At 36.5% G+C, this 22,993-nt stretch overlaps 1 protein-coding gene and 1 long non-coding RNA gene across 2 annotated transcripts in view; one reads left to right on the top strand and one right to left on the bottom strand.

Annotated features, from left to right (window-relative positions):
* Positions 1 to 22,993, top strand: part of REV3L (REV3 like, DNA directed polymerase zeta catalytic subunit) — an 80,838-nt gene that overhangs the window by 21,225 nt on the left and 36,620 nt on the right. The window contains exons 5-13 of the mRNA XM_070733352.1: positions 3,530 to 3,620; positions 5,440 to 5,534; positions 6,430 to 6,534; positions 7,887 to 7,971; positions 8,058 to 8,197; positions 12,023 to 12,145; positions 16,385 to 16,622; positions 17,459 to 17,595; positions 18,108 to 22,176. Coding sequence (XP_070589453.1) covers positions 3,530 to 3,620; positions 5,440 to 5,534; positions 6,430 to 6,534; positions 7,887 to 7,971; positions 8,058 to 8,197; positions 12,023 to 12,145; positions 16,385 to 16,622; positions 17,459 to 17,595; positions 18,108 to 22,176 — 5,083 coding nt within the window. The remainder of the gene's footprint in view (positions 1 to 3,529; positions 3,621 to 5,439; positions 5,535 to 6,429; positions 6,535 to 7,886; positions 7,972 to 8,057; positions 8,198 to 12,022; positions 12,146 to 16,384; positions 16,623 to 17,458; positions 17,596 to 18,107; positions 22,177 to 22,993) is intronic.
* On the bottom strand, positions 175 to 20,511 carry LOC139157029 (uncharacterized). The gene is made up of 2 exons (XR_011557407.1): positions 20,196 to 20,511; positions 175 to 658 (listed from the first exon to the last, which is right to left on the bottom strand). It is a non-coding gene; the product is annotated as an uncharacterized lncRNA (long non-coding RNA).

Below are 22,993 nucleotides of genomic sequence, written 5' to 3'. Positions count from 1 at the left end.
CATTCAGACAATTCAGCTTCTAGAATAAACTGGATAGTAATTTAAAGAAAATAATGGTTACATTTGTATTAATTGCTTACTTTTCACATTATTCACACCATTAATATCTGCTGGGTGCATAATCCAAAAGTCTCACTCTTCTTTCAGAATTAAAAAAACTATAATGGCTGAGTATTATTTTTCCATGTTTTTTTTTAATTTTTTAAAAAAACTTTGTACCCCTCTTGCTGTCTTAATGAATGATTAAGCAGCAAAAAAAATAATTACATGATTAAAAAATAAACACATGATTTCCTGAACTTAGTACAATAGATAAATGTAAAAGATAGATACAATATACTAGTCCAATCTGTGTGTAGTTGTCATTTGAAAGACAACATAAAGAATACTTTGGGTCATTTTCTGGGGAATTCCATAGTGTACATAGTTGTTGTTTAGGCTCCTTTTTCTTCACTTGGTAATTGAGAGGATAATTGTCAGTTACAAGCAACCAGACTCACACTTGAAGAGTTCAATCTTAGTGGCACCTCAGTACTGGAGTAAGATAGGACTCTGCTGTTCTTCCATCAGGGCGCAATCCTTGATACTTTCCATGTGGAAGCTTTCTCCATTCTTCATCACTTTCATTAGTTCTTCTCAATAGTTCTTCATCTGGTCTCTATAATTATTAAAATATTCTCTAATAGATGCTTCAGATACAATAATACATTTTTTCATAATCGCTATTCTATTCTCCATTGGGTCGACAGGAGAGTCCAGGATGGGTTCTGGTAACGGTCCCCAGTTTTCAACTCAGTTTAAGCTCTTTTGGGCACTAATTTTCAGCTCTGAGAGCTTCTGAAGAGAAATTGGGTTTAGTTTTTAAAAATCCCTGGGTTTTACAAGCCTTTAGAAAACTGAGTGATTTGGAAGATTTTTGACAAGCTTTGGAGTGCTCGATTCCTTGTGCCTTACAGCTGATTGATGGACAAAAGGCCATAAGATTGGTGCAGCCCCTTGACTGACAGCTGTGGATAGGGGCCTGGAGTTCCTGACTGCTCTGGCCCTCATACTCTGATTGTCAGCGAGCAGTGGCAGCCATGTGATTACGTAAGACTGCCTTTGATAGCATAGTGGCTCATAGAACCTGACTAGACAGCTGCTGGCCTTTCACCAGAGCTTATTAAGAGACGGAGTCACTGGTTGATTGTTTGGCCACACTCCTTGGATTTCCAGTTCACTGTGGCAGCTGCAAGTCACTTAAAACTACCTGGAAATTAATGGTGATACCAGTGTGCATTTGCAAGCCTGGGATTCTTCCAGATTGCTTTTTGATCCTGATTAGCCTTGCAGCTTCAGTATTGAAGCCCCTATTATAATCTGTGGCTGCAGTGGGGCCAGAGCTAACATTGTAACATTGCTCGATCGTCGATTCCATTTTTTCGTGACACAGTCAGCGTGCAGAGGTTTACAATAACTGATGTCCTGCCGCTTCCGCAGCTTGGAGAGCACTGAGACCAGTTTCGCTGCTTAGCGTCCCCCCCACCAACTCCAAGTGCTTCAGTCCCACTCCAATCAATAAGAGTGGGGTGGGAAATTCAATTGCATTACTTTTGGAATGCACCCTGTAGGCCACAAGATGACGCTTTCCACTGTGGGTCGTTGGCTACGGGCATGTATTGTCAGGGCCTATAAATTACAGGCTTTTCCAGTGCCTAGAAGGATTATGGCACATTCCACCAGGAGTGCAGCCATGATGGCGGCAACATGGACATCTCCGTTGTTGTTTGTCTGGCACTATAGACTGGACTACAAGATTCACTTTATCTTTGTTTTCAACTGGGGACCGTTACCAGGGTGGCATGTCCTCAGAATTTCAATTCAGTCAATAGAGCTACAAGACTAGAGCAACCCATCCTGGATTTTCCCATCAACCACCATGAGAAAGATCGTATCAGGTAAGAACAACTCCCCTTCTAAGTGTGTTTTGGGCTTAGATGACAGCCACATTTATTGTTAAGAGATTTCTCAAAATAACTTTTATGCGTGACATCACTGAGGAAAATTGGCATTTCATTCTTCTGTCAGAAGTTAATCGTGGGAAAACAAACATTAAGCACTTTATAGGTTTCTGCAATTGGTTGAAAAATAGATTTAGAATCTGATAGCTCTTGCTTTAAAAAACATAAATATATCCTCAAGTCATACTGCACTTCTGGTGACTTCATGCATGTAATTTACTTGGTTATATGAGAGGTTTTCTGCAGGTTTCTCAGTACCTCAGTCTGCCATAGTGGATACTACAGCTAGATTTAAAGCCTGGAAAAGAAGATGAACATAACTCTAAGGGTGCTGTGGGTGAGAAAGAAAGTGGGTTTTTAAAAAAGATATATATTTTACCTGAATATTGCCGATTTCTTAAAAGCCATTTTCTGCCAGAATTGTCAGATCAGTTAAATATAGGTTTGTGATGCAGTCATAACAGATATGGCTAGTGCTGCACTTTAAAGCTTTGGCTTATGAAAAAATGCATTAATTAATTACAGCTAGTCCTCACTTAATGACCACAGTTTGCACTAGCAACTTTGTCCCTAAGTGACACAGTCATTAAATGAAACATAACTTGACTGTACCAGATTTACGATGCCATTTCTGCCATAGTCAAGCAAAGTACTTATGATCATGAAACAAAATATGATTGTGATTTGCAATTTTACTGCCAACTTCTCCATTGACACTACTAGTTAGAAGCTGACTGTGAAGTGCACAAATGTTGGTCATATTTGTGCAGGACACTGCAATGGTCATAAATGCCTGCTGATTGTAAAATGCCTAAATTTCAATCATGTGATCGTGGGGATGCTGTGTTGGTCATATGTGCAAGGGCGAGTCATAAAGTTAACCTTTTCAGTGTCACCCTAAAACAGGGCAGGACTCCTCTTTTAGTATATTTGCATAAATTATGCTAATTATTGGATGTAGGAATAAGTTGCATAAAGCTTCTTCCACTCTTGAAAATTGTTCTCATATTTCTTATACCCCTACCATAGTACCGATTATTCCTTTTGGGATCTTCTGTAACATAAGGTTGTCAATTGCTGCTGATTTATAGAAGATAGGAATCATCATGAATAAGTCTTCTAATATTCTTATATGATGACATGTATGATGAGCAGCTGTGTTGTTACATATTCGGAAACTTTGTTAAGTACTGTAACTCAAAGGCAACTACTACCATGCATCTCAAATCCTGAGAGTTAAGAATTCATAACTTTTTTCTGAAAATGAGTTAATTTTCTAGATATACTTTTGCATTTCCAATGATCTCTCAATTTAAAAGACTTCTAGATAAAGTTACACTCAGTAAATAAAATGCAGAAGGGATTGAAACTCCATTTAATCCCATGCTTATTTTATTGCGCAGTTTGCCAGTAAATGTCTGTAATAAACTTTTTGTTAAGAAAGCAGTATTTCAAATGTTTTATATATAAAGATTCAAATAAAGTGGCATGTTTTCTAATATGACTTGTTGGCTATGTTTTATATATAGGTGATGCATTTGAAGAAACTGGAAGTTGTGGAGATAATTGGACAAGATCTACTACCAGGCCCCATCAGTGGGAAGATAATCAAATTCCTAGGTTGGTATATCTGGATGCATATTTGCCTTAGGAAGTATCCTAACTGATGGATATCTATTAATACTAAATATATCTGCAGGTTTAACTAGTTTAATCAAATTAACTTCCAGATTGACTGATTGGTAGTCGTGGGTAGTCAATCTAAATCAGTAGGTTACATAAAAGTTCTTTAATTTTGAATTAATTTTGTTTTATATACTAGGATAGATATAGCCTTCTGAGAATATGCTAGCACCCATGTATTCTTGTTTACTGTGTTAATGGGAGAATTGTCCTGGATTTGAGGATCTCTTAAATAATTGATACTACTTTGAAATGTTATGTATGACATTTGACCCACCTTTCTCCTATATTTTATGCCTGCTGACATTTTCCAGCAATGTAACTGAAATAAACATTTGTCTCCAGTACTTACAGTTAGCCTACATACATGCATGTGTACACTCATTTCTAATAGTCTCCAAAAGTTTGAAATTGCAACTTCTTCATTCCTAGGGTTTTAGCCATGTTAGCAGGAATTATGACAAGTGTGACCCTCAACATTTGAATAGTACTTGCATTGTAAATATAGAATCAGACTTTTATTTTCATACTCAGCAATACCTTCTCTAATCTTGTTCTTGAATTCCATTGACCTGTTTGTGACATGTTAATCTGGGGTTTTTATTATTTTTTATTTCATATATATTTGTTCTCGGGGCTTACAAATAACTTTAGCCCTTACTTTAGTATTGTTATGCAAGATTGGGGGAAGCTCACTTTTAACCCTGATGGAATAAGAAGGAAATTCTCATTTGTACATATCTAATGCTTCTCATTCTTTAGTTGAACTAAGATTAAAATCATAGTAAATATCTGATTATTTCTGTATTGTAATACAAAACTTTACATATAATTCCTATGTTTAAATATAATACATTTTTAAAAACACAACATAATATACTCTGTTATCATTTTTTGGTAATTTTTATTTTTCTCCACATCAAAAACATAACTTTACATATACCTTACTATGCATATATTATCGCTTAAGAACAATAATACAATAACCTAAATTACATTCCAATTTTAATTGTATTATTCAATCTATCTTAATCTTCTCTCTCTCCACTCCCTTTCTATCTCAGGTGAATAGTCCACCTCTAATACCTACTTTCTTACATCTTCTCTCCACTTTCTTACAACCATCTCCTCCTTCTCTAGCTCCCCTTCTACTCTCTCTCCTTTCTCCTTCCTACTACCTCTTACATCCTCTCTCCCCTTTCCTCCTAGCACCTCCTCCTCTTCCTTTTTTGCTTCTCTACATCCCTTTCTGCTCACTCTTCTTTCTCTCCTACCTCCTCTTACACCCTCTAAATCCCTCCCTCCCTGAGTGGATAATTCTATTTACATTTTTTTTCAACTATTTCTCTCCCCACTGAAAGCATATGTAGCCTATCATATACTTTAATACATCTTAATAAACATGCATCATCTACTAAATATAATCATTAATACTTCTTAATTTCATATCCATAACTTTCGGTATATGTCATTAATCTTATGCTAATTTCGTCACCCAGATTACACCCATTGTTTCATTTTTCAGTTATGTTTTAACACTATTGCTTACTTCCTCTGCTAATTCTCTCCTGCTTAATAAATTTAAGACTTGTGCTTCATTCATTTCCTTACTTTCTTAATAATCCTTATTTGTTTTTCTTAACCCCTATTTTCACATAACTAAATACCCCTAAAAAATTCCACATTTACTTATCAAAAATGAAGTGACAATTCATATTAAATATTTTATATCTTTTTATCTTTAATTTAAATGCAGCTCTTTGATATTGGAAGATATAGAGCCACAGAGTACCTGTGAATTGGAAGTGGATGCAGTAGCTGCTGATATTTTAAATAGATTGGATATTGAAGGTAAAGTGTTTATCTTTATGTGATCACATGGTATATTTGCAGGTTTGTTGTCTTTGCAGCTCAGTGTATAATTCTTTCACTTAAAAGATTTGAGTTCCATTAAACAATAATATACTTTATTAGAAAATGATAAATAACTTGTTTAATAACTAGTAGGAAAATGCTAACTGTACCCAGTCAAGTCGACCCTCAACCATAGTTCTCTCTAAGCTGAGCAGTGAGCAATCGCTCACTTAAAAATCATCATCAACTCAGAGTTTTCCAAACCTGCCCAGAAGCCGAGAGGGAAAGAGTGAGAGGGAAGGAGAGAGAGAGGAAGAGAGGAAGAGAGAGAAACAGATAGAAAAAAGAGAGGAAGGAAAAGAGAAAGAGAAAGAATGGGAAGTAAGGAAGAGAGAAAGAAAATCAAAATCTAGTTTGAAACTAGCTCAACTATTTAAGTGGCATTTTGATATTGATAGAGTTGCCCTATTATGAGCTCACTGTTATAGACACACAGTACAGTATTTTATTTTGAAATTCTCTGAGGCAAAACAGGGTGGGTTTTTTGTTTGTTTGTTTGTTTGTTTGTTTGTTTATTATTTATTATTTCTGTGCCGCCCAGTCCTGAAGGGACTGCCGCTCAGACACTATACTTTTCCGCCCACCCCCCAAAAAATTAGAGGGAACACTGCCCTCAACCATTAAAGTTTACAAAATCATAGTGGCTGGTTGTTGTTGAAATCAGTTCTTAACTCTTGAGCTTCTGGGTAAAAGGTGAAATATAAGCCTAACATGATAAACATGAGGGAGGGCAGATTTTTCTCAGTATTGCTATTCAAGATGATCTCTTGTAAAGCTATGTCTTAATAAGCTTAATACGGTCATTGATTCTGCTGCACCTTTTCTGTTCTAGCCCAGATTGGTCAGAATCCAGGGTTACAAGCAATATGGGAGGATGAGAAACAGCGGCGAAGGAAGAACAAAGAGTCATCACAAATTACTCCTCCTAACTCACAAGGTAAAATTGTTGGACTAAAATGTTAATTTTGATTGGATGCTGCTATTGTGAACTCCGAAATAAAAAGTGGGATATAAAAATATTGGAATGTATATAATATACCATCATTCTATTTTCTGAATTTCTTCTCTTTACTTGGTGCTTTCATATGTTCACATTGGATTATATTTCATTTTATTTTACACTCTATTTTTATTTTCTATTACCAGTATAGTTGTGGGCCCAAAAAAAAGCAGAAATAGTGAAGAAAAAGTATTTGTTCTTAAAGTTGGAATAATATGAACAAAAAGCATTTGTTCTTAAAGTTGGAACAATATGAATGCAGTGCCATAATTTGCAAAGTGCTGTATCTAGCAAGTGATGCATAAGTAAATTGATGTAGGTTTTTTAGCATCTGAAAGATGCTAAAAATTCAAGAATGCATTAGTTTAATATTTTACAGCAGAATTAGGCATTTTATGGTGCCCACATCCGGCCTTTTGGCTGTCACTTTCCAGCCCATGTGAGCTCAATCTGAAATTAGAAATTAAATGCAAATAAGTATATGCCATGCATGCAATACACTTACATTTCTTTTATTATGAAGGTGACTACTACTTTTCCCCCCTATTTACCTATGTACATCCATGCATGCCTCTGCACTTTCACAACCCTGTTGGTTTAGTCCTCCACAATAGTCCCAGTTTTTCATATAATCTTTGGAAAAACCAATTGCCTACCTATGTCTTACAGTTACACTGACAAGAATTACTCCTGGCTAAAATTCATTGCCTAATTTGAATATATTTTGCTTCACTTCTTCATTGAATGTTACCTTCCTCAAATAATAATTCAAAATCTTGCACCATTTTGTGTCAGTATTATTTCTCCTAACAACCACTTTAGTGTAATGGTTAAGGCCTCAAGTTAGAAGTCCTGCAACAGCCATAATTTTGCACGTGAATCATTTTTGCACATAAGTCATTTTTTTCAACACTGTTGTGACTTAGGTTACTTTTGTAATACAATAATATATATCATTATATATTAATATATTAAAATATATAACTATTTGTTATAGTCATAAGTTGAGGACTACCAATATGTCATATTTTGTCATATTTTGCATATATCAGAGAAATTCTATTCAGAATCAGAATCTACACCTATGTAGATTCTGAATAGAACTTCTGAATAGATTTGAATAGAATCTACTTAGGTGTAGATTCAGATTCTCTATTTTTTAGATGGGCATGGCAATTTACAGATGATATACTGCTTTATTTCAGTTAAATTATTCAGTAACAATTCTTAAGGGGATAGAATATTAATGTAGTGACTCTAAGTTCCTTACATTTTTTCATGAAAACAAGATCGTGGATTTGTGGCCCCAACAGAAAGTGAAAGAATCTTTCAGAAGAGACTTAAAGACATACTCAAACAAAGTGATTTTTATGTGTAAGTATTAATTTATATGTTAATCTTTTACCTTTTTACTTCTGAATTCAACAATCACTAATTTTTTTAAAAAAATTACTAATTAGGACATCTGGCTCAATGGACAGCAATAATGAATCACAAGAATTCTCTGCTGAATTGACATTACATTCTGAGATATCTAAAGTTGTTTCATGCTCACCAGCAAATATGATAGAAGTACACAGTGATAAGGAGCTGCACAGAGGTTAGTATTATTAATACAGCAGTTGCTTTCCTCCATTACACGACTTGTCCTAATAGAACTGGTTTATTCAGAATGGAAGATATTGAAATGAACACAAACTTTTCTGATCTTCATGCTCATTTGTATTTTATCATTTATTACCAATTTGTTAATATACTTTGTGTGAATATTCATGAGTGTCTATAATCCTATTTAATATTAATACATTTTTAAAATTATTGGTAAGTATCTTGACTTTAATTTTGGCTTATGATTAATTTTTATGACATATATATATACCAGAGTTTTCAGAGTAAGACACACTTCCCCCTCCCCTAAAAGTGAATGAACATTTGGGTACGTCTTATATACAGAATGTAGCCCCACCCATTGCACCCCCCACCCTTTGACCTCTGTCTCCCAGCAATTTGCCTCCTTGCAGCAAACAACATCCAGCCTGATTAGCATAAGCAAGTAATTGTCAGCCTCCCAACCACCAGCTGTTTCAGGCTACAGATAGGAATAGGCTATGGAAGAAGCTTTTTAAAATAAGTGCTTGTCCTGAAGAGGTCCAGTGCTACTGTATCTTCTTTTAAGTAGCAAAGAATAATGTATACTTCCAGAAAGTCACATCAATTTTAACAGCATCTATACAAGTATAGCCTGAAATGTAACAATGTCCTGTTGTAGTATTAAGATAAGGCAGCTGAGTTAGATCCTGACTTAGCCATGTTTGGACTAGATATATTTAAATTGGGAAGACTTAGTGTGACTACATTTAGAAAAACTTTCTGGCATTAATATACTGCCATAAAGTACATTTTGTTTGCATACAGTATGGAAAAAGAGAAATAGAATGATCAAGAGGGCTAATTTGCATACTGGTATATAGTTGGTTTTGGCAGTTGGAAGGGAGAATTCTATTCATTTGTATGTTGATTGTTGGTGAATCTGCATCACATAGAGCAGATGTATTTTCTTAATGTGAGAGTTCATGAGAGAATATATATAATAATAATAATAATAATAATAATAATAATAATAATAATAATAATTTATTGGATTTGTATGCCGCCCCTCTCCGGAGACTCATATATACATATATATAATGTTCATAGATAGAATATTTAGGATTAGGATAGGATCTAAATGAAGTACAAGGACTGTGTATATATGTTATTACTTGACAAGAGAAGTATAGTTCTGCTGTAAAGTTGTTATTTGTAAAAACATAAAATAAGTTCCATCAAGAAGAATAAAATACATATGCTTATATTGGAGTGAGTGTATTTACGTGCCCAATATACATTGTGTTGCACAATTCCGCTATGATAATACTCTGCTAAGTGAAATGAAGATTACTTAAAAACATAAATTTCCTAGAAAGTTAACACATTTCTCCAATTTTTTGCTATTTTTATGGGTCAAGTATACATGCATAGAAATACATCACAAACAGTGTATATCATCTGTACTCTTTGTTGCATGGAGGCAAATTGCTGGGAATCAGAAGCAGATTTTTTTCTTCTTGTTTTCCTATACAAAAGCTAGATACGTCTTATACTTTGGAGCGTCCTTTACTGCAAAAAATATGGTACATCGTATGCTATAACTACATGTATTATTAGGAATATTGGTAATATTTGTAATATTGAGGTAATTCAGATGGGACAGTTTAACATACAGTGGTACCTCTACCTAAGAATGCCTCTACTGAAGAAATTTTCTAGATAAGAACCGGGTGTTCAAGATTTTTTTTGCCTCTTAAGAACCATTTTCTACTTAAGAACCCGCGCCCGGAAAAATTTCCAAGGAAATTTGAGAGCGGCACGAAGGTGCAGCCAGTTTCCTGCCATTCCCCTTTTAAACATTGCCATCTCAGACTTTTCTGGGCTGCCAGAGGAGCCTTTCGGTGGCGTTTAAGGAAGCTTTGGCAGTCCAGAGCGAACGGAGCATTTCCCATTCTCTGGGCACCTGGAGAGGGAATAAACCACTTCGCTGTGGTGACTCCCTCACGCTGCCTCCCATACACCTGGCGTGATATTGCGTCCAGGAGCATCCGGGCACGTAAAGGCAAAAGGTGGCGCTTCGCACCGGCCAGATCAACTCTGCTTTAGCCAAACCGAGGAATCACCACAGTGAACGAAAGGCACCGGCTACAAAGCGAGCGTGCGAGAGGAGAGTGGAGCCTTTCAACATGGGAAGGAAAAGGAAGCAGGTAGCAGCAGCAGTCATCTTTCGGTCAAAGGAGCAAGAAGTTCCCCCCTCTCGCCCGTCTGGGTTTCTCTCTCTGGCACAGTGTATGGGAGGTATATGGAGGTGCGTGCTCCTCCTCACCGCCTCAGAGTCACACTTTTTTTTTAAGCCTTAAAGTTTTGGATTTTTTTGATTCCCCTCACCTCACCTTCTTCCTTCAGCAGCAAGTGTCCTCCTCTTGTTCCTCCTTCTCCTCCCACCAAATTCTGAGGTTTTATTTCTTTCCTAATAGGTTTGCATCCATTATTTGCTTTTACATTGATTCCTATGGGAAAAATTGCTTCTACTTACAAACTTTTCTACTTAAGAACCTGGTCATGGAATGAATTAAGTTCTTAAGTAGAGGTTAAATTTTCAACAGATTCTGGTAAGATTTATATATAAGATGTACTGATTAATTCCACTCTGCTGAAGGAAATAACAAATTCACATTTTTTGCTTACTTAGTATTTGGAGATAAAGGAAATTTAGTACATATATTTGAGTGTATATAATATGTAATATGTATTACATATGTACAGTGATCCCCCGATCATTGCGAGGGTTCCGTTCCAGGACCCCTAGCAATGATCGGGTTTTCGCGAAGTAGCGCTGCGGAAGTAAAAACACCATCTGCGCATGCGCAGATGGTGTTTTTACTTCCGCAGCGCTAGCGAGGAGCCGAAGATTGGGGTTCCTGGGAAGGGGACTCAGCTGGGAAGCGGCGCTGGGGTTTCCCCACCGCCCACGCAAACTCCTCGCTGCCGCTCGCCTGCCCTTCGCCCGCCCTTCGCCGCTCGCTCGCACCGCTTCCCAGCTGAGTCCTGAAGCGAATTCGCTTCAGGACTCAGCTGGGAAGCGGCGCGAGCGAACGGCGTGGGCGGGCGAAGGGCGGGCGAAGGGCGGGCGAGCGGCAGCGAGGAGTTTGCGTGGGCGGTGGGGAAACTCCTCGCTGATGCCCGCCGCTCGCCCTCCCGCCAGCAAGAGAGGGAAGACCCAGGGAAGCCGCCCAGCAGCTGATCTGCCCGGCGCCATCTACGCATGTGTGCCCATAGAAAAAAAGGGCGCGCATGCGCAGATGGTGTTTTGACTTCCGGGTTGAAAAATCGCGATTTAGCCCGTTCGCAATGATCGGGATCGTGATACCCGGGGGATCACTGTAGTATGTATATGTAATATATAATATGAAAGCCTGCTTGGTGTTGTGGTTAAGATACCAGGTTAGAAACCTGGACTATTCCACAACCAACTGAGAAAATGCATTGAGGTAAGACCCAATGCCCCTTGTCAGTTAAAGTTCTACCTTAGGCACAAAGCCAGAAGGGTGACTTGACTATTTGTTTGGGCAGTCTCCAAGAGTTGGGCACAGTTGAACAAGAGAAAATAAATGTATGTACAAAAAGAATCAGTAACTAAGAAAAATAAATTTTCTTCATGGATCACTTTATTAAAATGGAGTATAAATACATCTTACTTTTTTTTAACCACAAGCACGTTCCAAATATATTATGTCTTCATAAAATGTAAATGCACTTTTAAAGAATTTGATAGTCTTTTGATATTTGTAAAACAGAATTGACTGCTTACCCAAAATTATTGTTCATTTTTTAGAAGACTCTGAAAGCAAATATAAAGAGGATGCACTTATAAATGAAGAAGCCATTTTGAATATAATGGAAAATAGTCAATATTTCCAACCCGTATCTCAGAGATTTAATAATACTCCTATAGTTAGTAAGTATAATTCACAAAGGCTTTTCTCAGTAACAATTAAGAATATTTAGATATATATATTAAAGTGTTTTAATTACCTTGGTTATAATTAATTTGTGTGGCTTTATTATATTAATCTTCCTGTTTGTCTTGCTTGTTTAAAAGGTCATGAAATGAGATAATTACTATAGTACTATAAGAATTATTAGAGGGTTCTGTTTTTATTACTTACAATATATACATGCATTTGGTTTATTTTTTAAATACTCATCATGTTATACACATCCAGAGGTGGATTCCTCCCAGTTTGCACTGGTTCTGTGGAACCAGTAGTAAACCAGTGGTGACATCACAGAGCCAGTTCTATCGGTGCCGGTCTGTGGACGCCATCATCTTTTATTTTGGATTTTTAAATTTTTTTGCTTGTTTTGTAACACTGAATACATGCCCGCACGGCATGCCCACATGGTGTGGGAGGAAGTGAACTGGCCAATCTTACTAAAGCCCGCACCTTTTCTTGCTAGGGATTAGACAGCAATTAGATAAAGAAGATAGGTACCTATTAACATACTAACAGTTGCAAGAATAATTTTTGCACAGAACTGGAAACTGGATCATACCCCAACAACCTTGAACTTTATTAATAAAAAATGGAATGCGCTGAACTGACAAAAATGACCTTAGAACTACAGGACAAGGAAGAAACAGTTTTACAAAGCATGGGATAAATGGTACAATTGGCTGGGCAAAAAAGAATATAGAAATATAACATGAATTCCCAAAGACCAATTCAAATCAATCACTCCATAAATCCAGAAAAAAGTTCAAAAAAGAAATACAGACAAAAAACAACAAGAACGTACGACACATTACAAGAATAAATTATATCTCACTGAGAAAAACAAAAACAACCTAATGCGAGAGCTAATCCAAATCTACTATGAAAATTATATAACATTAAGAATATCGATAGTAAATCATTGAGAAGCTGTAGATTAGTCAACTGATAGTTTGACAAGTATAATATTTATAGATTTATAGATACATTTTTTCCTTTTTCTCTTTTCTTCATTTCTTTCTTCCCTTTATCTTTCCTTTCTTTTAACTTCCTTCTTGCATTTCTAATGTATAATGTGATTCAATATCATATACCTAAGCTCCTATATATTTGTATTTGTATTTTCTGTTGTTTTATGTACCCCTATTCATTGTTAATAAAGATTATATATTTACCGTATATACTCGAGTATAAGCCGACCCGAGTATAAGCCGAGGCACCAATTTTTGCCACAAAAACTGGGAAAACGTATTGACCCAAGTATAAGCCGAGGTTAGAAAATGCAGTGGCTACTGGTAACTTATAAAAATGGAAAACAATAAAATTACATTAATTGAGACATGTTTTAGAATATTTATTTTAAAGAAAACCAGTAAACTAGCTCTGTAAATTTAAAAGAGGGTAAACAAATTAACAATATATTAAAAAGTAAAAAAAGTAGCTCGATCAGCAACAAAGCTAAAACCTAAGAGTTAAAATCCTTCAAAACTGGATTCCTTCTCATCATTAATTGGATTTACATTATTGTTCTGTTTTTATATATGCTGTGATCCACCCTGAGTCCTTGGAGAGGGGCGGCATACAGATCCAGTTAATTAAATAAATAAATAAATAAATAAATAAATCTGTATATCCAAACAGAGCTTCAGCATTAGCTGCTGTGAGGTTATCAGCATAGAAAACCAAATACAGTGGCACCTCGGTACTCGACCACAATTCGTTCCAGAAGTGTGGTCGAGAACCGATTTGGTCGAGTACCGAATTTATTTATCCCATAGGAAATAATGGAAATGGATTTAATTGGTTCCCAGCCCCTGTTAACTCGCTGGGAACCAATTAAATCTATTTTCTTTATTTCCAATGGGATAAATAAATTCGCTACTCCAAGCTGCAGGAAAGGTGGGGGCAATGAGGAAAAGAGCCCCCCAAAGCTGCCGGGATTGCAGCAGCCCCCACCTTTCCTGCAGCTTGGAGCTCTTAGAGAGCTCCTCAGCGCCCTGAAGCTGCTGGGATGGCAGCTTCTGGGGGCTCCTTTCCTCATTGCTTCGTTTTATTACCTGTAAGGAGCTTCAAAAACTTTTTTCCTGTGGCTGCAATAGCGGCGATTTCCCTTCCAGTAGCAAGAGCGCCGGGAAGTCACGTAATGAAGGGAAGTGCTGGAGCGGAAGCAAATGCTGAGATGGCTCCGCCGGCTTCCCTTCATCACGTGACGTTCCCGGCGCTCTTGCTACTGGAAGGGAAATCGCCGCTGTTGCAGCCACAGGAAAAAAGTTTTTGAAGCTCCTTACAGGTAATAAAACGAAGCAATGAGGAAAGGAGCCCCCCAAAGGTGCCGGGATTGCAGCAGCCCCCACCTTTCCTGCAGCTTGGAGCTCTTAGAGAGCTCCTCAGCGCCCTGAAGCTGCCGGGATTACATTTCAGATAATGAACAAAATTTTCTCTGGCTGTTCGGTATCCGAATTTTTGTTCGGATACTGAAGCAAATTTTTGCAGAAAATTTTGTTCGATATCCGAAATGTACGAGAAGGGAAGCGTTCGAAAACCGAGGTACCACTGTAGATAGATAGATAGATAGATAGATAGACAGACAGACAGACAGACAGACAGACAGACAGACAGACAGACAGACAGACAGACAGACAGACAGAAAAATAGATAGATAGATAGATAGATAGATAGATAGATAGATAGATAGATAGATAGATAGATAGATAGATAGAAATAGATACAGATAGATAGATAGATAGAAATAGATACAGATAGATAGATAGATAGATAGATAGAAAAATAGATAGAAAGATAGACAGATAGAAAAATAGATAGATAGATAGATAGATAGATAGAAAGAAATAGATACAGATAGATAGATAGATAGATAGAAAAATAGATATAGATAGATAGAAAAATAGATATAGATAGATAGATAGATAGATAGATAGATAGAAATAGATACAGATAGATAGAAAAATAGATAGATAGATAGATAGATAGATAGATAGAAAAATAGAAATAGATAGATAGATAGATAGATAGATAGATAGAGAGACAGACAGACAGACAGACAGACAGACAGACAGACAGACAAGCGAGACAAGCAAAACTTGCTAAACACAGACAGCTCTTGTGGTTTTGTATCCTAAATATGCAGGTCCTATTTAGAATCAAACTCATTTTTAAAATATGTAAAATGCTTCCCCTACTTGTTAATTGAAACTTGCTCTCAAACCCACTTTATAAAAGGCAACTTTTAAAGATCCACAAACACACTTTAGGAATTCCTGTCTAGCTCTGCCTCATAACACATTATTAGATCCTATCCAAGCAAGGACAGCAACTACCACAAAATACCATTTTTTAAACAGTTTAAATCCTTTCAAAGGAGGGGGAGGAGAATCTGACAGCAGGGGGCCTTTTTAATCCAACTAAGGGCAATGCAGAGAGAGCAAGGAATAGTTACTGTAAACCTGTTGACAAATACACACAGGGAGTAAAAAAAACAGCCTCTGGGTTTCAGCAAGAGGTAGCTGGCTTATTTCACGGTGGGGGGGAGGGGGGGCATGCACACACACACACACACACACACGGCCTCACCGGCTTCCCATTGCTTTTTTCCCCTCTCGGTTGGAGCAAATGGCTGCCTCCTTTGCTTGAGCCAGGGAGAGGAAGCACCAGCCCCACCCCTCCCACAGCTCCTACGGCGTGCCAGAGGGGACAAAAGCTGGTGCCTCCTCGCTCTGGCTCAAGCAATGGCGCCCTCTTGTGGTGACTTTGTCAATGACCCGAGTATAAGCCGAGGTTGTGTTTTTCAACCCATTTTTTTGGGCTGAAAAACTCGGCTTATACTCGAGTATATACGGTATATATATATATAAAAGACTTAACCGGCCAAACAACTACTCTGTACTAACCCTGTACTCTCCTGGCTAATGTACCATCACCATATGATAAATAAACAAACCATTGATTTGTGCTCAACATGAAATATGCAAATCAACATAATATTGATAATAGCCCACAATTCAGTAAACACATGTCAGCATACATGAGAGAAATTATAATAAAAACAAAAAATCTTCTGCATTTTTGTTCACCTATGGCATTGACATTATGAAGTTTTATTAAAACAAAACCCAATGCAGATATTATTTTTAACAGAGATTGTTTTTTTTTTTAATACAAAAATATATTGTTTTTTCCTCTAGTGAATAACAGTGCTGATCAAGCCATGATACATCTTTTAGCTGGATTGGAAGATGATGGATATGAGATTGTACAACAAAATGCATCATCACAGCATTATTCTTCTGGACATTATAGAAATCTCCAGAACAGTGATGATGAAGAAAATGGGCCACAGATTGAAAAAGAAGAAATGGAACTCAGTTTGCTAATGTCCCAACACTGGGACAGCAGCTCAAATGATGTTGATGCAAAGAGAAGGTATATTCTTTTTTGGTACAGTTGGGCATCTGATAAAGTACTCATCAACCTGTATTGAACCTTCCATTCTACTGAAGAAAATCTATATAATCTGCATATTATCCACAGTCTAATATAATATCAAGAAAATGTATAGGACAATGTATAGGAATAAATGTAAACTCAATCAGTCTAATATTTAGTAGATATGACTTTAACCAAGATAATCTAGAAGCCCTAATTAAAACATATTCATATTGGTTTTCTCTAAATATTATTTAGTCCTAATTGTCATATTTTTGAAAACCATAGTAAGATTGGAAAGGATTTTGATAAAGGAGAGAAGAGATTAGGCTTATTGGTGGAGGAAAGAAATAAGTCCATGACATGCTTCATTTGAAAGAGAATTGAAAGCGTTAGAAGACAAATGTAGCATCTATTTGCAACTCGCTAAAACAGGTACAAATTTAAAACATCTCTATAGTATACCATGATAAATTGTATCAAAAATCATAGAGAATCAACTCAGCCTACTCATGTCTCAGCAAAAGCCATCTAATAGGATTCAAATAAGACTTAAACCCTAGTTGAAATTTATCTAGAAATTTAGTTTGATCCAATCTAAACAGCTATTTCACTTGAATAACATTGCCCAGGAAGGGAATATAGTCTTAGATTTGGGCAGGAAGTGATCTCATGACAACAATAATACTCATTACACTGTCATTGACCTGGAAAGTGAATTGTACAGATCTATTTGTCTTTTCTGTCCAAGATTAAATGTGTCATAATTATTGGAACTACCAGATTATAGTCAGAGGTTTTTAAATGCGTAAAACAGGTTGTATTTCTTGTAGGTCAATGGGCAGAAGTAGAAATCAAAGTTCAGGTGAAGATGATAGTTCTTCTGAAGATGATATGGACTGGAATGATAATGTGCTTCTAGCAAGCCTTTCTATACCTCAGTTAGATGGAACTGCAGATGAAAACGGCGGTAAGTATATAGGGTTTTGCAGTTGCATTTTTCTCAGAAACAATAGTTCTTTGTTACAATCTCTCTGTGACATATATGGGTTAGGTGCTTTGCAGAAGCGTTTGATAGGAATTTTGCTGCACATATATCATAAAGTTCAGTGTAGGTGCAACTGTTTCCAACCACTCCAGTAGTAACATTGAATCAATATTTTCAAGTGGTTTATCAACAAAAAATTAAGTAGCCAGAATTAAGCATAGTTGTCAAAATTTAGTGTCTTTCCATAATCTTACTATAAATATTGTAAAATTCTATGAATGTTATCTAAAGTATCCCTCATACCATTATTATGGTCTTGTACTGCTTGATGCTCTTAGAATTTCTTTAACTATATTCTTTTATCATCAATAATTATTATTTAGCCAAACATCTTTATAGTTGCTGATAGTTTAAACAATACAGTATAACCTCAGAGGAAAAAATACTTTAAAAAAACCCAATCCCCTCATCTATTCTGTTCTGTTCTGTTCTAGACAATCCTTTGAACAATGAAGGTTCTCGGACCCACACCTCTGCAATTGCAACAAGCAAAACAGTAAAGACTACAATTTTTCATAAAGATGCTGCTATTCTGGAACCCCCATCATCTGCCAAAATAACTTTTCAATGTAAACACACAAGTGCCCTTTCTTCTCATGTTTTGAATACTGATGAGTTAGAAGGTCTTACTCAACCAAGCATGGTAGATATAAGACCTGACTTATCAATCCATTCTCTTTCAAATGAAAGTATTTACAACATGAAATACCCAGCATCCTTCAACAATATCCTCCATTCTGAAAAGCCACATCAGGAAAATAATAAAAGTGAAAAAGGCCCTGTTTTGTGTGAAGACATCTCTGTAAGCAGACACCTGTCTAGCAGAAAGTATTCTGGAATTAGAAAGGTTGCAAAGGATGTATCTCAGCATATGAACCGCCAAATTAGTGAAAATATTCTAACAAAGAAGTCTAACTTTGTAGATTTAGTTTATTCCAAAAATAAAACATCTTCAGAAATAAATATAAAAGCAAACACTACCGATTTAAATAGCCTTTTCCCAGCACCAGAAAACTGTGAAGCTATGTCTTGCTCAGAGAATAATCAGACTCTTATTCTTTCTTCTGAAAAAAATACTGACGGAGATAGCCTTAATAATTTTAAACTTAAATATGAAGAATTTGAGGAACACAAGACTGAAAAAACAAATGTTAGTCAACAGGCAGCACACTATATGTTCTTTCCTAGTGTAGTTCTTTCTAATTGTCTCAATCAGCCGCAGAAGTTGAGCCCTGTGACATACAAACTACAACACAGCAAAAAACAATCTAAACTAAAACGAAATAAAAAGAAAATGATTATTAGCAATCAGCAGTCTGCAAGTGCCATGGATGCTTTACCTACGAAAGAAAGCTGCTATGTACAAGATAACACAAGTAGCAATATTTCTGACATTGTGTTGCCAAATGATACTCAAGTTCATCAAATGGTTTTTGAAAATGAAATGTCCACAGACACCAGGAACTATACTGATTGTCATTTTGAAGATTTTGCTCAAGAATCTGAGCAAACGTTTGGGCTGTGTGGTAATAAATATACACTCAGAGCTAAACGTAAAATAAATTATGAAACTGAAGACAGTGAATCTAGTTTGGGCATACATAATTCAAAAATTATACTACCTCAATCTACTGTAGAAAATGATGAAGATGTTGATGGTTCTAAAAAATGTAGAAAACGAAGACGACTTTCTAGAAAATTGCCACCTGTTATTATAAAATATATTATTATTAATAGGTTCAGGGGGCGGAAAAATATGCTTGTTAAGCTGGGAAAAATAGATTCTAGTGAGGAACAAGTATTTCTTACTGAAGAGAGAATGAATCTATATAACAAGCTTGCACCTTTGAAGGACTTCTGGCCAAAAGTTCCTGATTCACCTGCAACCAAATATCCTATTTATCCATTAACACCAAAGAAAAGTAACAAAAGAAAAGCAAAATGTAAATCTGCCAAGAAAAGGCTGGGTGGAAAACCACAAAATATAAAAAGTAAAACTATTAGAAGAACCCTGTATTTCAGAAAAAGGACTCATGCCTTTCTTTCCCCTCCTCTGCCTTCATACAATGCTGAAACTGAAGACTGTGACTTGAATTATAGTGATGTTATGTCTAAATTAGGTTTTCTGTCAGAAAGAAGTGCAAGTCCAGTTAATGTATCCCCACCCCGTTGCTGGTCTCCCACTGATCCAAATGCCGAAGAAATTGCTTGTAATCTAGAAAAAGAAACATTAGTGTTTAAAAATACTATGTTCAGCAGTAAAACTATTAATTCCAATGTGGGAAAACACCTTCAGTCAAAAACTCAGGTTAAAAAATGTAGAAAGCAATTTGCTAATGCTACTATAAGAAGCAAAAAAAGCAATCAGTCTAATAAACCTAGAAATAATTTGAAGAAAAAGCCAAGATCAAAACAGAAACAAAAATTTAAAAAAGTTTCAACATTGGTGACAGTTGCAGATGGTCAAAATAGTATTCCTCCTGTAGCAGAATGTAAACCTATGTCACAAACTTGGGATTTACCTGAGAATGTTCACAACATGGGAAATTCACAGCCATTTACAAAGGAGATTGCATCAACCGGCTGTTCTGTAGGACATCCATCTTCAGCACAGCTTTCATTAACAGCTAATCCATTGATTTATTTCCAATCATTGTTGGAAAATGAAAAGCCTATTGGACAGCAAAGTTCCAGTTTGCCAGAGGAACTTCATCCAGACATAGCTTCTCTGATATCTGGAAGAGAAAAAGCCAAAATAAATTTCCAAAGAGCTAACAATCAGAGTGGTATATTTAGGATGGAAGAATCCCCAATTCAAAAGAATGTATATGACCAGTGTAACTGTATCTCTCAGCTACCACTGAAGGCATATAGTTCTAAGGAGGCACTTAAAAAGACAGAAGAAGTTACAAATTCACAAAACAAACTTTTATCCTCTGTGGGAAAAGTAAATGAAAACTGTATTTCTTCTGATGTGATTAATACTGATCAGATTCATCCTAGTAACTTCCTGTGTTGTAAAGATAATCAGCAGCAAATCGTTCATTTGTCAGAAGCAACAAAGAATGTCGATCACATTTCTTTTTTAAAAACTTCTGAGGAAAGCCATGGATCTTTTCAGTTACCAAAAAAATGCTTTGTAGCTTCTTTAAGAAATCCGATGCAAAAATTAGAATGGGAACAGAAACAGAAAGGATTTCTTTTGGATGTGTCGCATTTTAGCCCTGAAAAAAATACAAAACAAAAAGTAGTGTCAGAAACAATATCCCAAGCCCAAACAGATTCTCAATGTAAGAGCAAGGGTGTCGTAACTCCTTCAGCATTCAATGAAGGGCATTCTGGTTTAGCAGTTCTGAAAGAATTACTCCAAAAGAGGCAACAGAAAATGCATATGAAAATTCATGAACAAGCATCACTTAAATCTCAGTCGAACATAGATGCTTCCTTCCCTCTTAATTCAAATAAACCACCTAAAAAATCTTGTTCTGTTGCATCCTCAAGAAAGCCTCGTATTCCCAGGGATAAAAAATCTAAAGTAAAGGTGGTCAAACTTTTAAAAGATTCAGCAAAACAACTAAGTAATAAAACTGGCCATGTTACACTTAATGATAGTTCTACTCTTTATTCAGATGCAGGTTTTGAAAGCTGTTACTCACTTGAAGATAGTCTGTCACCTGATCATAATTACAATTTTGATATTAATGCCATAGGGCAGACTGGATTTTGTAGTTTGTATTCTGCAAGTCAATTTGTCCCAGCAGATCAAAATTTACCACAGAAGTTTCTGAGTGATGTAGCTCAGGATCATTATCCAGGTCAAATAGCAGAAACTGAATTTTTGAATCATCATAAAATATCTAAGGAAGAAAATATGCATAATTCAGATCCTCAATCTTGGTTAAGATCTGCCCAACATAGCCCTCAACCTTTTGATAAAAGATGTCTGGAAAACAATGAAAATCTTCTCCATAATCAATGGAAAACCATTCTTCCATCTACGTCTCAACCTGGTTCACCAGCAGATGGTCAACAGGCTGAAATGTATCATAAAGAGCAACTTCAGTTGGATCGAAATATTTTGAAGAAAGCTATTTTTCTTAATCTTTCATCTCCAAATGGTGATTGGAGTCAAAATCCCTTTAGAAAGGAAGCCATTTCTGAACCTGGGCAATTGCTTGATTCAGCTAGCATTTCTTTTTCTTCTATTTTATCTTCCCCCGATGCTGAACTTATGGATGCTGCTTCTGAAGATTTAGAGTTGTATATTTCTAGAAACAATGAGGGATTAACACCAACCCCTGACAGTTCACCTAGATCTACAAGCTCTCCATCACAGTCAAAAAATGGGAATTCTACAGTTCGTGCTGCTCACATCCTTAAACCTCTAATGTCCCCTCCCAGTCGTGAAGAAATCATGTCAACTTTATTAGATCATGATCTAGCAGAAACAATTTATCAAGAACCTTTTTGCAGCAACCCCTCTGATGTACCTGAAAAACCAAGGTAACGTGGTTATATAAATAGTCAGTAGAACTTTCTGTAGTCATATTTTGCTTTTTTATATCAATAGAAATGTTTAAATTTTTACATAAGATTTTAAAAGTTGGATACAATTTAATATAGCCTTCCTTTCTGGACCCATTAGGCCTACAAGGTGAAGGTTAGAGCTACATAGAATCACAATTAAATTTCAGCTAAAAAGTAAAACACTCTGGTTTATTTGTATAGTTAAGTAATCATTGTGAACATGGCATGTAGGAATGATTGGGCGTTACTTGGAAGTATTTAAATAAAACTAGATAAATTATCATTTTAGAAAAATATTCTTGGGTATCAACAGTTATACATAGTCAATTATTAACTTTAATTTATTATCTTGGATCTACAGTGGTACCTCTACTTAAGAACTTAATTCGTTCTGTGACCAGGTTCTTAAGTAGAAATGTTCTCTGAGGCGTTGAGGAGGAGCATGCGCCTCCCATACACCCAGCACAAGGCTGCCTCCCATACACTGCACCAGAGAGAGAAACCCAGTTGGGCGAGAGGGGGGAACCTCCCGCTTTGACCGAAAGGCGGCTGCTGCTGTTATCTGCTACCTCTTCCTTCCCATGCTGAAGGGCTCCCCTCTCCTCTCACTCGTTCACTTTGTAGCCGGCGCCTTTCCTTCACTGTGGTGACTCCTTGGTTTGTCTGAAGCCGAGTTGATCTGGCCGGGGCGAAGTGCTCCCTTTTGCTTTTCCGCACCCAGATGCTCTGGGAGACAACCTCATGCCAGGTGTATGGGAAGTAGCGTGAGGGAGTCTCCAAGTGCCCAGAGAAA

Source organism: Erythrolamprus reginae, chromosome 1 (assembly GCF_031021105.1).
Source record: "Erythrolamprus reginae isolate rEryReg1 chromosome 1, rEryReg1.hap1, whole genome shotgun sequence".
Lineage (NCBI taxonomy): Eukaryota > Metazoa > Chordata > Lepidosauria > Squamata > Dipsadidae > Erythrolamprus > Erythrolamprus reginae.
This window is presented reverse-complemented; position numbering and strand designations above follow the sequence as displayed.